The sequence below is a fragment of the Neopsephotus bourkii genome, unplaced genomic scaffold, assembly GCF_033783945.1.
Source record: "Neopsephotus bourkii isolate Nb327-2 ecotype Australia unplaced genomic scaffold, CSIRO-AGI_Nbou_v1 NB_1394, whole genome shotgun sequence".
Lineage (NCBI taxonomy): Eukaryota > Metazoa > Chordata > Aves > Psittaciformes > Psittacidae > Neopsephotus > Neopsephotus bourkii.
This window is the reverse complement of record NW_026901872.1, coordinates 1,726,305-1,740,515: the sequence shown is the minus strand read 5'-3', so window position 1 is coordinate 1,740,515 and position 14,211 is coordinate 1,726,305. Positions and strand designations below refer to the sequence as shown.

Sequence of the window (14,211 nt, the reverse complement as noted above, 5' to 3'; positions counted from 1 at the left end):
TTTCTGAAACTATCCAGTCTTACTTGAAGACTAACAAATTAAATTTGGAAATATAACTGAAGTATTAGAAAGGAATTTCAGTAAATCGGGCATATTATCAAGGCTTTAAAGTTGAGCTAGAGAATCTCTGGTGCCTCCTCTATTAAGTATGTTAAAACACCGCTAGAAAGAATGAAAACTGTATCTTTTGCAGGATGTACAGAGGTCATTATAGTTTAAAATATAATTACAAAGGTTTGAGTAAGACACAAGCAGTCTTGCAGAGGCACACCAATAGCAGGAGACACTCACTGCAATTTGTCCACAATAAAAATGATGAAAACGTAATCTGATGGGGGCTGGGTGGTTTGGGGCTTTTTTTCTTCCCAAATAGCACTAATCTTTTTTGATCATAATGACAGATTAGAATTTGTTCTGCCAAATAAGAACCACTCCAAAATAGATTTAGGTGAACTGGAGTGAGCAGAATTTTTAAGAGAATAATCCCTAGCTAGAAATTTCATAAACATCTCTAGAACTTAAGGCAAACCACCACATTTCATGTCTCTGTTCAATGTATCATTATTCAATTTAATGTAGCACTGATTAAGATAGAAAATGCATTGACTTCTTGTATTTCTCTTCAAAGCAGCACTGGACTGTGGAAAAAATCTTTTTTTGCTATTTTGACATGTAACAGTCATCCTTTCAAACCTTCTGGCACAGCAGACTTCTAATCCAGTGAAGAACAATGCTTTTTGTTTAAAACTAGGTTGTAATCTCCAGTCCTGGTTTTTTAAGGTTTCTCCCCAAAAGGAGGACATCAGATCAGCTCACTAAAATCCCCATTTCTGAGATAATAGGGTTTGGTGGCTGTGAGCAGCTCAGGCCAGTTGCAAAGCTAGTTATTCCAGAAGATAAAACAACTTCTTCCTCAAGAATTTCCACATTCCCAATTAGTTCTCCTTTTATATAAAGGAGACATTTACTTCCCTACTCTTCCCTGACTACTGCAGTAACATACCAAAAAAGAAGAGAGTACTGCAGCTGCTGGAGCCTACTTCTCTCTGACACTGCCCACTATCTCTACCTCATTCTGTGATTTGGAAAGGATTCTGGTCCCCTCCAATTCTCCAGCAGTGGAAATTATGACAGAAGTTTTGGTCATTGCCAAAGCCATAAGGAACATCTTTATATTATTCCACAAATATATTATTACAAAGGAAGAACCACAGGCTAGAAAGGTTAGCAGATAGCGTAGTGGAGTGCAGAAATAACATGGAAGAGAGATACCTTGGAAAGCAAGAGTACTTCAAAGTGACAAATTGTATCTATTTGAGAGGAATAGGAAAATAGAATCATAGAATAGTTAGGGTTGGAAAGGACTTTAAGATCATCTAGTTCCAACCCCCTTGCCATGGGCAGGGACACCTCACACTAAAACGCTATTAGACTTCCAACAGTGTATCACTATTAAAATGGTATTGCAACTTCACCACTCAGTACTGTATGTCTGGTAGGAGAAGGTACAGTTTACCATGAACAGGGCACTTGTCCCAACACAATACCAGGAATGGTGCCAGTGTAGCTGCCAGAAAAAAAAAAAAGAACAGATGGGAACCCCATATAATCCTCTGTCTCATCATCCTTTACTCTTTCCTAGGTAAACCGACATCTGTTGTCTTGACTCTGTTGACTACTGAACATCTCGTCGTCCAACATTGCCATCTGTGAGAAGTATCATACAGCACACCTGTGTTTTGTGCACCACACTCCTAATCTTCTATTCATTTTAAATGTATGCTTCAGTGTCCTTCTCAAGCTCCGTGTCTGCTTGCAGCATCCAGTACTTGCCAGTTCAGAAGCATCACTGGGAAAGAAGCTTGTCTTGCTTTCATTTGTCCACTCTCTCAGATTAGTATTTTCTTTTAAAACACCTGTAAATGGCCTAAGACACAGCAGTGATAACATTTGTGGGGAACAGAGTAATTTTTTGCAACTTCAGTAGTATCAAGAACACTAGAATATTATGTTTCAGACTCAGAGGTACTTCACAGGGGAATTAAGCAACTGGGCCACTTTCAGTGGCAGAGAAGTATATTCCTAAGTGTGACATAAAACCACTGAAAACTAGGCTGCAAAACAAAATATGGAAGAAGGATTTTAGAGTGGTTAAATGGCATTAAAACCTTGGCTAGAGAAATTCAAATACTTGTTCTATGAACAAGATACAGCTCTAGAAAAACCTATGTGAGAGATACATAAATGGGAAAAAAATGTAAATCAGGGATAGGCCCCAACAGAACAGTAACATGATACTATGTAAACAGCAAGTCATAATGCAGAAATGTTAGTATAATTAAGTAACTATTTTAAGACACAGTGAATATACAGTGTATGATATATATTGTTATCATTAAAATGCTGAATGTTAAGAAATCTTTATGCTCTTTTTAATAATTAACACAGAAGTTAGAATCATAGGATCATAGAATAGTTAAGGTTAGAAAGGACCTTAAGATCATCTAGTTCCAAACGCCCTGCCATGGGCAGGGACACCTCACTCCGTGTCAGTGACAAAGATGTTAAACAAGACCGGTCCCAACACCGATCCCTGAGGGACACCACTTGTTACTGGTCTCCAGCTGGATATTGAGCCATTGACCACAACTCTTTGTGTGCCCCCATCCAGCCAGTTCTTTATCCACTCAGTGGTCCACCTATCAAATTGATGTCTCCCCAATTTAGAGACAAGGATGTCACGTGGGACAGTGTTGAATGCTGGTCCAGGTAGATGACATCAACTGCTCTACTCCTGTCCATCAGTTCTGTAGCCCCATCATAAAAGGCCACCGAATTGGTCAGGCAGGATTTCCCCTTAGTGAAGCCATGCTGGCTGTCACCAAGCACCTTGTTGATTTTCATGTGCCTTAGCATGCCTTCCAGGAGAATCTGCTCCAAGATTTTGCCAGGCACAGAGGTGAGACTGTCCGGTCTATAGTTCCCTGGGTCATCCATTTTCTCCTTCTTGAAGATGGGGGTTATATTTCCCTTTTTCCAGTCATTGGGAACTTCACCTGACTGCCAGAGTTTTCAAGTTACAGTTTTTCCCTACAATGTAAGAACATGTATGTTGTGGCTACACAAATGTGTAGTATTCCAGATACAAGCCACCTAGGGTAGAAAACTGAAAGTCCTTATTCTATTGTCACACTCTCAAAGGATCACCCTTTACGAAGGCTGTATGAAGCAGTGCCACCTGGTGACCGAAGCTATCAGAAATTCCTCTCCAAACAGGAATTTAATACATGAAATAAAAAAAAAAATACCTTCTTTTTTAATATGTATAATGAAATTTACTGTCCCAAAGCTCAGTATGTGAAGATGATCAGAGCGCTGGAGCACCTCCCCTGTGAAGACAAGGTTGAGAGACTTGGGCTCGGTCAGCTTGGAGAAGACTCAGGGGAGACCATAGAGCAGCCTTCCCGTGCCTAAAAGGACTGGCAAGAAAGTTGGAGATGGACTTTTTGCAAGGGCCTGTAGTGATAGGACAAGGGGGAATGACTTGAAACTGAAAGAGGTAAACTTAGGTTAGATATTAAGAAGTTCTTCTGTGTGAGGGTGGTGAGCTACTGGCACAGGTTGCCCACAGAAGCTGTGGATGCCCCATGCCTGGCAGTGTTCAAGGCCAGGCTGGATGGGGCTTTGAGCAACCTGGTCTAGTGGAAGGTGTCATGCCCATGGCAAGCAGTTGTAACTACATGATTTTTAAGGCCACTTCCAATTCAAATCATTTTATGAGTCTATAGTTCTGATTCTGAAACTGACACTGAAATTCCCGGTTCACAAAACTAACAGTATCTGCAATGTAAAGACTAACAGAGTATTTGGAAATTATGGCACCTACACTTACTGAACAAAAATGGTTCTGAAGCTAGGGCAGCTAGACTGTTCATTAGCCATAGGAGGGAAATGTAGTAGAAGGAACTCAGAGGGAACATTAAAATTAGCCTTCACATAGAATATCAGGAATCTAAGTTTCCTTACTTTCTCAATGACACAATCTTGTAAGTAATTAAAAGACATATCCCAGTAACTCAGTTCAAATGGCAGGTGCTTTAACACCTTCCCTCAGAAAAGCCTTGGAAACAAGAATTAGAAAGTCTTTTAAAGCATCCAGGACTAGGTATGGGGAGTGCTGGGCCCCATCCCTTTAACATGCACGCTTCCTCATGCAACTCAAACACCAAAAGTGTAACTAAACAAGTATGTATGGACAGTGCTGTATGGTAGAAGCAAAATGTAAAGGAAAAGTTTGGCTAAAATTGCCCAGTGACAAGCAAATGCAGTCATTTATCAGATGACCAAGCCTTAGAAAGCATGTAGCAGCATACCATACAAGCTCAAACCACGTTGAGGCACTTGTTATGTCATGTACTGACCTGCACAGATTCAACTTGCTAATTGAGCGAATGCCCAGTAAGCTAGCAGCCCAACCAATGCTTTACTAAAAATCTGTCTCAGAAACAAGCACTACCATGATCGACCACAGGGTACAGGATAGGCCATAGGCTGCTGAATTTTGAAGTCCCTCCCCCTGTTGCAAAGGTTCTTCAGAGCCAGGGCAGTTTTTGCTGCAGGTAGATTAAACGACTTCTGTACTTTGTGTGTTGTTCTAGTACCCCCAAGGGCTAAGCAGAAGAACCCTGCATGCCTCTGCAATGGAGTTGCAATTACCCTCTCATTACACCCACAGTTAAGATTGAGTGCAATGGCTTGAAAAGAGGGTTTAAAAAAAAAAAAAAGAAAAAAAAAAAAAAAAGCTTGCAGGTCATATACCTTTCAAATGTTGCTAAAGAAAGGCAGTACAATTTGTGGAAGCAGGAACAGAGACATACTTTTATACTGTGGCCATGACTAGGTCAAAGCATACAGAAGCTAAATACGTAAAATACTAGCACACAGACATGACTACAGCCATTTTTTGCGCTCTTCCTCTGGACTTTTATCCATTTTTCTACAAATCACCTTTCTGCAAGTGGGCCAGTATGTTTGAAACGAATGCAAATAAAGCAGGCAGAACAAAAAAGGTCATGTGATGAAGATGACAGATTGCTGCTGCCAGGAGATTCCTTCATTACTCCCTCCCCTGGGTTTGTTTACGGTGCAAAACCCCCCTCCGCCTTCATTCCTCTTGCTCTGTTCCAGGTAAATGTTGAAAAGAAGTATTTTTTACTAATCTCCTAAATACAGTGAAGGGAAGAAAAGCATTTGTGTGCAGTTTCCTGCAAAATGTCATGAATCTCTTCTGTCTTTTCCTGGTTCAGTACAACATTTTGTCTAGCTGTAATTGATACAAAGATTCCTTGCAGCCTGCAGTTATTCTCTGGTACCCGAGCACAAAGAAAGACTGCAAATGTCTGAACTTCATCCTAATTTAGTGAGGAAAGAAGTTTAGTTATAGTCCAGTCCTGAACTTTACCCATTATAGTATTTATGAGACAAACTTTCACGCAGTCAGCTTAGAACAAAATACAGACCATCTTCACCTTTGTTACCTGTACGTTTAATGGGCTTACAAAAATATTAATGTTATACAACTTCGTATCAATCAACAAGTAGAGCTCGAAACACACAAGGACTCCTGATTCTCTCTGAAGATGCCTGGTTTCTGCACATATAGACAAACAATTTCGCAGCTTGTTTGAACATGTTAATATGGCTACCCTGAAAACTGTTAGGGTTTTAGTTAGGTTTATTAATAAAGTACTTAATTCTTCCATTACTCAGTATAGGAATTTCAGCTGATGGTGATCTGGACAAATCTCAGAAGTTTGAGTACATATCCAACTTCTAATCACATCTCCTAGCTGTCCATAAACACCTCTGAAAATTCTCAGGCAGTAAACTGGTATAGCACACATGTCCAGGCATCTTCCAGCCACAGTTACAACACGCTGGAGTTCAGGGGCATTTCAAAAAATATTCATTAATACATCTAGAACATTTGACTTGACAAAATATAAGATTCTTGAAAGGCTACCAACTTTCTCCTCTTGGTGATGGATGAAGGTAAAATGGTAACTTGAAGTTTCCTCATTACCTTCTAGAATCTACTAAATTGCTGTAAGACACAATTAAATCTTCTCTTCCATCCAGTTCCTATGAAGGCACAAATACTTCCAGCTATATGAAGAATTTGAGTGCATTAGAACACATGCAAAGTACTTTTAAGGCTCCAGCTTTACTAAAAAAAAAAAAAAAAAGGTATTCTTTTTCTGGAACTCTTGCATTAATGTAACCTAATTAATTCACTAGGCCAAAGCATGACAATGTTTTCCAGTTCCAGCAGCCTTACACTCTGACTTCTGCAAATTAACAATAAAAAATAAATCAGCTGCTCATACCACTTTTCCATATTCCTAGAGGCTTCTTTTAGCACTGTGTTCAGTTGTGAGCCCTTGAAGACAGAAAAGGGAAAACGCAAATGGAAAGCCTGGTTCCCAAGACCATTTTGTGACATTCCACTGAGAGGATTCCAGAAAAGAGCAACCTGTTCTCTCCAGCCACAAAGCAAACACCTCAGACTTCAGCAGCACAAAGAAAGTATCATCCAGACCAACAGCCACAGCCTTCACTATCTCCTGTTAAAGCCAACATTTTCTCACTGATTGGGCTTTCAAGAAACACCAAGTACTGTTTTTATGCACCATGCGTAATACCCAGACAGTGGTGGTTTATCTCTGTTGAAAGGACAGCAGTAATGCAACATGCAGTGTGCTGCCATTTATTTTCATGACACAAAGGCATAACCTGTGCCAATGAGTTTCAGCCAGCTTCTAGAAAAAGTTAATGAGGAAAAAAAAATGAAGAAAAAAAATTGTCTTTATAAAGGTACATGTTCTTACTTAAGGGAGTCTGAAATCCCTTGAGGATCTGTCCTTGCAAAACTGGTTCTCAGTTTCTACTGCTCTGCAGCAAAAATTTCAGTCTGCTTATCAGTATGAATTGCTTCTCTTCATAGTTACCTGCTCTGCTCTACCTACACCACCACCACATCTCAAAATGTGAAAGGACTGTTTTTATTACATCCCACTGTGTTTGCAATTTGTGTTTTGTATATGGGAAACAAGGGGGGGGGGAAATACGAGAACGACAACAAAAGAGCATGCAAACACATTGGATTTATAATCCTCCCTTTGGAAATGCCCCCATTCTTCAGACTCAAAGTAAAAATGTTGTTGGTCAGGACATTCTCTGAGAACAACACAGCCCAATGGATTCCTGCCACACAACAGAAGGAAAGAAATCTTGCTGACTTTTAGCATGGTCCTTTCTCTGACATGCTTGGCTAATGCTCCAGCCTGAATTTTCATGTTTCCTCTTGACTTTTCCAGTTCAGAGCCTGAAGTGAGGCAACTATATTAATATTCTAACTTTATTATAAAGCAGACTGCTAATGAAAACATCAAGCAGAGCGCCACAGATTAGAGCTGGATTAAATGCAAAGGCAAAAATATATTTAAATGCTTTGGAATTAAATTCACCTTTCTACCTTTATTTAAAATTAGCCTGTGAGCTTCATTTCAGAGAATAAATTTTGGGTCTCCAGAAAAGCTTACTGCATTAACTCAGTTTTTACAAGCATAGGTGATGGGAAGTAAGTTTTTGAAATGAACAAGATATTAAGACAACTACTCCAGTTATTAAAAAAAGACTGAAATCCAGATCTGCAAATACCTGCAACTATCTACTTGACACTGCTATTCTTCAACAGTGACTGTATGCTTGTTACATGTAACTTCATATACTCCTTATTCTTAATATTACTGTTGAATCCAAGTGCACCTCAATTTTACAGACAAAACTGTTAACATCGTGTTTACACTTCTCTCATTATCTTCCCAGTCAACATTTTCTGGTGTCTTTCTGCATTCCAGAGTTCACAATGTGTAGTTTCTTATTGTTGGGTATTAGAAAGTCTACAGTGATGTTTCTCCGTACACATCCTGATCTTTTGTCTACCAGAATGAACAAAGCTGAACGCATTTTCACAAATACTGCAGAGTTGCTTCAAGTATTCAAAAGTGAAGAAATCTTCACAGCAATGCAAGGATGATGCTGACAAATACCTGCTGAAGAGACAAGGATACATACCTTGCTGAACAATGGCACCTTATTCCCTGTGCAGAACGAAAAGTTTTCCTGATCTAAGTCTGTCCAAAATTTCAGTGCAAATAGTTCTCTTCAAACTGTTTCAAGAACAGCTGCCATTTCCTTGAACTGTCTGAAGAAGTTCTAAAAAGCAAGAATTAAGAAAAACTTAAGCTTGAAGAAAAGCTCAAACTGTAGTTAAGACTAGCATGCTAGACCAAAAAAAAAAATCACAAACCACATTTCTCACATTCCCTCTTTCCTCCAGTTAGAATTTGCAGCTTGAACTGAAAGTTTCTGCTTTACTTTTTGTGGGCTGGTTGGTGTTTTGATACATTTACTATTAAATCTACACAGGTGATGCCTCATTTCCATTGAAAAATAGGAAAATTGGCTATGAAAGAAAAAACACAAAGTAGCTCGCTCACCACAAAACAAAACAAAAACCCAGAAACCCCAAAATAAACAACCAAACAAAACTGCACAAAAAAAAAAAAAACCTCAATAAGATGACCAAAAATACTTTTCTTACAAATATTCCCTGCTGAAATAATCCAGGATTATCAAGTATAGAGTCCATTTCTTACAGCAGTTGAGCACCAAATTACTGAGTATTTTTCAACCAGAATTAGTATTTCACAATACCTAAGGATTCAGAATATCCTTCTCAAATTTCTGCCAGTCCAACTCCAAGGGTTGGTTTGTAAACTTGTGCAAGATTCTAAATTTTGTACTTGCCCTTTAAACAGGAATGACAAGTGCCACACTTATGCAAAATCAAAGTTATACAAGTTAATAGATGAAGGCATAGCAGTTAAAAGCCAGTGGTGACGAAGCAAACTGACCTCCATTCCTCATCATTAGCAAGCGTTAAGCAAGACTTAACCCAAGTTTTAGATTGTGAAGCTGGGAAACAGTTCCCTAGATTTAAAATGTTCTATCCATTTTTCATAAGGCAGAGTGACAGCTGACAAGAAAGATCCAAGTGTTAGCTTATTCATAAAAGAACAGATTAATTACTGCTAAATTAATATTTCTGAATAAGTGACATAAAACTAAATGCTATGAAATAAGTATTTAGCTTTAGTGTTTCAGATGGTTTAATGCTTCATCCTTGTTAAGACTGTATTAGTAAATTATCAAAACCAACATATACATGAAGGTATATAGCTGCTCTGTCACAAGAACGTGACTGATTCAAGCAACACTGATTACAGACCTTGAACTGGGGGACAGTCATTTCAAAAGTTTTGTCTGTTAGATGTCCGGAAGGGTCTGCCACTGTTAGCGTCACTGTAACATACGGATACTTCAGAGACCTGCACGTGTCAGAGCTCATTGCAACTCCCAGTTTCCATTTCATATCTACAAACTACAAAGAAAAAACAAGGTAAAGAAAGACCTAACCTACCACTGCTATTCTGTCAGATGGATTTTTTCCAGACAATACAGAACATCTCGAGCTTAAATACAAATGGGAAACATACACATTCAGCTATTACTGCAAATACAAAAACATCCTTTTAATAGGGACAAAACAAGCAAGTTCCTTCACTAAATCTATTTTGCTTATTCAAGTACTGTCAGTAGTCAAGTACAGTCTGTTTTAAGTTCTAGTAAGAGGAGCTTGAGCCAGAGTTCACCTCGCTTGTATATCATGCATGTTTTTCTAGGTTTTTTTCTTTATTTTTTTTGTTTGTTTGTTTGTTTGTTTTGTGGGGTTTTTTTTCTCTGTGTGTTTTGGTTTTTGGGGGGCTTTAGGGGGCTTGGCTTTTTTTGGTTTTTTTTTTTTAGATGTTTCTAAATCAAGGGGCAACATGAGCAAAACCTCTGACAGTGCATAAAAAATTTCGTAATAGCACTAGTGGAGAAAAAATTAAGGCATTTTGTAAGTTAATTTTAGATAAATCAAAGTACATTATAAAAACATTTCAGGTAGGTAAGTTATCTTTTTTAGCCTTTTATGATATGCAGAACTTGCATAAAGTGAAGGAACCCTTAAGAATAGCTTACTACCAAAACTCATAGACAAAATATTATTTCCCTAATTCGGTACTCCTATCTGTTAGTAAAAAAGATTTTAAAGTGCAAATACACTCCATTTTTTTTTTCAAAAGAGGGAAAAAAAGGAATGCTGTAATTTGACAGAAAGTTATCTTTAAAAAAATTTAACTTAAGGAGACAAAGAATAAAACAATCAAGTACTGATGTTACCAACTCAAAAGAACAATTAAAACAGAGTTACACAAACAGCCAAAACAATAGACTGCCACACTGACTGCCACTCACCTTCCCTAGTAGTACTACGAAAGCTAATTTTTAAAGAGGTATAAAAAGTAACTTTATTGTACAAGCAACAGTATTAGAAAACTGTTCAGCATTGTCAACCTTTATTTTATAATAACCTCATTTATCTGGGTAGGCATTTGGCAACATATATGAACATATATATATGTGTGTATATATGTATGTATGAATGAAAGCTTTTAGCAGTCAAGATACTACCATGTCCTTGACAATACAATACACACAATGAAGCACTGACATATCTGAAAAGTTAATAGCTCAGCCTCATTGTGTCATTTAGTTACCTGCCTCACCGTGGCCATATTTCCTGCATCTTCTGACACACTAATGGATTTGCCCTGCTCATTCCACACATGACGAATAACCTGAAGCGCATGTTTCGGCAGTGCGCTGACTGCATTGCCCAAGGTGGTGATGAGTTCTTCCGTAGAGAGGTTGTTTCTGGCTGCTGTGCTATAGGTATATCCAAAGAACACCGCATCAGTTTCAGTCTCCACAAATTTAATAAAACATCTCACTTCACGCCAAATAATCAATTTATTCCTGCTTTATGTGTCTATACATTTTACAATTATTAGGTACCCTATCATATTTTTTTCCCCAGAATACTTACTACTCTTATGGATCCACATGCAAAAAACAACATGAACTTAACATACAGAAACCAAGCTTTGCAGGGCTTGCACAATATGCAACATTAAAACAAAAATGATTACAACCTCCAAGTGCTGTTGCAACTGAGAAAGGGAGTAATTAGTGAAAACTGTGCACATTGAGCAGTTAAAAAATGTGATTACTTTAGAAATACGGCACTTTCTAATTAAACATTTAGGAGAGGTAATTTAAGTACCAAAGGCAAGTAAAAACCTCTAGGTAATAGTATAATTGGTACTAACAGAAGTCAAATTACACAATAAACCCTCAACTGAAAAAGCAGCACATCTGGAAGAAAATTGCCACTCAACTACCTCTACAGAAACAGGTTAAAAAAACATAAAAATCCCAGGTTTGATCATGCAGATCCACTCCTCAAGAGGGATTAATAAAAGAGGAGAAGAGTTGGTCCTTCAAGTAGCATGGTCTAATATAATTTAAGGCTTTATATTTTATAGAGGGAAAAAAGTAGTATGTCGAATTTCTACTGGTATGGTTTTTTCAGTTATATTAACATTAAAAAGGCCTAGCTGACTTAACTTTTGAACAGAGCTTAGCTTACTCTTTTGTTTTGCCAGTAGTTCTAAAGCTTGCAAACAGGATCACAGAACAATTTTCTCTCTTTAACTTTTTTTAACAAGTGAGACAATATATTAAGTAACTACATATTTTTAAGAACATAAACTAAGGCCAGAAGTTCTTTCTTTGTGTACTGAGAAGTACAAATGTTTGCCCTTTTCCCAAGTCCTTTTATACCCATATTTTATGTCACTTTTTAATGCCACTATTAAGTTGGGGTGGAGGGGAAAAAAAAGAAAAAAAAAAAAAAAGACATGAGGCAAAGTAAATTATTTGGTGCCTACCTAAATAGAAATGAAACAATGTTAGCTATTTTTGCCAGGTCACCAACACCAATCTCAGTCCCAGATGTCTGAATTCTCTGGAAACAGAATGTTCAAACAATTACAATTAATAGTAAATTATACCTTAATAGTTAATTATACCTTAATAAAAGCCTCTTTGTACACACACACACACAAAAAAAACCTACTTGGGGAATCTATCCTTCACAGCATATACAGCTAATATAATTGCTTGTAAGTGCTAGTATCCAAACCTACCTGACACAGTTCAGCTGTATTTACACCAGGGATCTTATGGTTCAGATGTTGAACTATTTGTTCACACTGTAAAGAGAGTTTGAAGACATTCTTAAATCATATTTTAATACACAAGACAAAGCTAGCTTGAATACTTGGAGACTACAAAACAAAAATAAAACTGGTTAATGCAAAGATGGACAACAGAAGATTGCTTTAAATGTGAACTCAAGAAAAAAAGTCGTTGAAATAACTGATATTAAAATTGCATCAGAAGTAAGAAAAGCAAATAAATTCAGTCAAGAATTCCAGTTACTGCCTTACTAACTATTCCTACTTAACGCACCATTTTTATAGTAATTGAACAGGCATCCTGCACACCACACTACAGTAAACAAGCTGAATGTTCTCTAAACAAACTAGCTTGATGTCTCATTTAGATGAAAGGCAAAAATACATTTTTAAAAGTCTTCCATGATAAAAACATAAATGTAAAGCAATCCCACTGCTTTTAGGAGGACCGGTCCATTTCATGTGTCACATAAATCTGAGCTACCACATACGTAAGAACCCCTTTGTAACAGACAAAAAAACTGAAGAGGTTAAAAAAAAAAGTTTCTTTCCACATCCAATTTATTGCCCTACTTACCAGCTCTGCAAAAAAGTCTTGAGGTATTAAACTAATCTTATCTGCTGCACCACCAACATCTAAAAAAAAACAAGCAGCAGCGATCAGAAACAAATACTTCAAGTGTTACAGCAATGAATCTAATCTCTCCCTGAAGAATTCCTGAGTCATAATGCATATTTACTTTTACAGCAAAGCTTTCTTTAAGGGAGTTTGTCATGAATTACATTAACATAACCTGTTCATAACTTGTCAAGTCCAAGAAGAGAGGCTCCTTAAGACTTCAGTCCTATGCAATCGCACAGTTTGACAGCCCCGCGTAATTCCTCCAACCCCTAGAGCAACATCTGCACCAAGCCCATCAGCTTGCCCTCTGACACCCGCAGCGCAAGACCGCCGCTCTCCCTAAGGATACGCTGGTACATCTACGCCACCTCTTGGCGGCCAAGCCCAGAGGCAGCCGGCGAACAGCTCAGGAAAACCCTGCTCAGTCACCCACAAGCTTTCGCCAGGACCTATTAGGGAACGGGTGGCCCATGGCCCTGAGCGAGGCTGCTCCGCGGCTAAACTTTCAAGAAGACAAAAGTCTGGCAATCCGGAACGCCCGCACAACCCGACGGGCCGCATTACCCTCCCCTCACACACCGCACAGCTCCACTTAAGCTGCCCCGCCCGCACACCAGAGTCCCCCTCACCCAGCGCTTCCAGCGCCCGCACCACAGCGGAAGCGGCAGCCATGACACCACTCATTCACCAAAACCCAACCTCCACCACACAACGCTGAGCACCCTGATTGGCTCCAGAACACACCAGAACGAGGCAGAGCCAGAGGCTTCGTCCTTATTGGCTGACGAGTAGGGAGCGTGCGCTTTTCTCCTCATAGGCACCACGTCAGTGTTGAGCGGGTGCGAGTGTTGTCACGTGTGGTGGGATCTGTCCTTCTCGACATTAAACCACTTCCTTAATAGATACAAGTAAAACCAAGACTGACTTGTGAGAGATTACTGCGCCTGCAGCTGTGGGATGTGATAGACTATCCGCGGATGGTGGCCCTGAGGGCCTCCCCTCAGGCCAGCTGTTCTCTATTGGTGCTTGGGATGTGGTGCTGGTGGGAGAGTCCGCTGTGGGAGGTTTCTGAAAATGGCGGTTCAAATCCCATCTGGTTTGTGCAACAAGTTATTTGCTGGGTTTTTGTTAATTGGTGCCAGGGTTTTCTTGGTGCCTGCTGTAGTCTTGGGTACGTAGACCACGTGCTGTGCTGTGTGCACACTGCATGTTTGGTATATTGAACTTGTATGAATACATACAGTGACTGTCCTTGGTACGGGTACATTATGGAACCAGCCTGTACACCTGCAAAAAGCTGTGGTTCATGGGTGATTTGTGTAG

The 14,211-nt window shown here is 39.0% G+C and overlaps 1 protein-coding gene across 1 annotated transcript; it reads right to left on the bottom strand.

Annotated features, from left to right (window-relative positions):
* Positions 1-5,523: 5,523 nt before the first annotated feature.
* On the bottom strand, positions 5,524-13,650 carry COMMD6 (COMM domain containing 6). The gene is made up of 7 exons (XM_061367726.1): positions 13,518-13,650; positions 12,844-12,902; positions 12,216-12,281; positions 11,958-12,034; positions 10,725-10,893; positions 9,353-9,505; positions 5,524-8,277 (listed from the first exon to the last, which is right to left on the bottom strand). Exons 1-7 carry the CDS (start codon positions 13,570-13,572, stop codon positions 8,227-8,229), a joined length of 630 nt encoding a protein of 209 aa, XP_061223710.1. The 5' UTR covers positions 13,573-13,650; the 3' UTR covers positions 5,524-8,226.
* Between the last annotated feature and the right edge of the window lie 561 nt (positions 13,651-14,211).

Bases quoted from the DNA above. Each gene is read 5' to 3' on its own strand.
- COMMD6 (XM_061367726.1), bottom strand. From the start codon at position 13,572: ATGAGTGGTGTCATGGCTGCCGCTTCCGCTGTGGTGCGGGCGCTGGAA. The intron at 12,035-12,215 runs GTAGGTTTGGAT...TTCTGTTTCCAG, and splicing joins ATACAGCTGAACTGTGTCAG to AGAATTCAGACATCTGGGAC. The intron at 10,894-11,957 runs GTAGGCACCAAA...ATATACCTATAG, and splicing joins ATTGTTTCATTTCTATTTAG to CACAGCAGCCAGAAACAACC.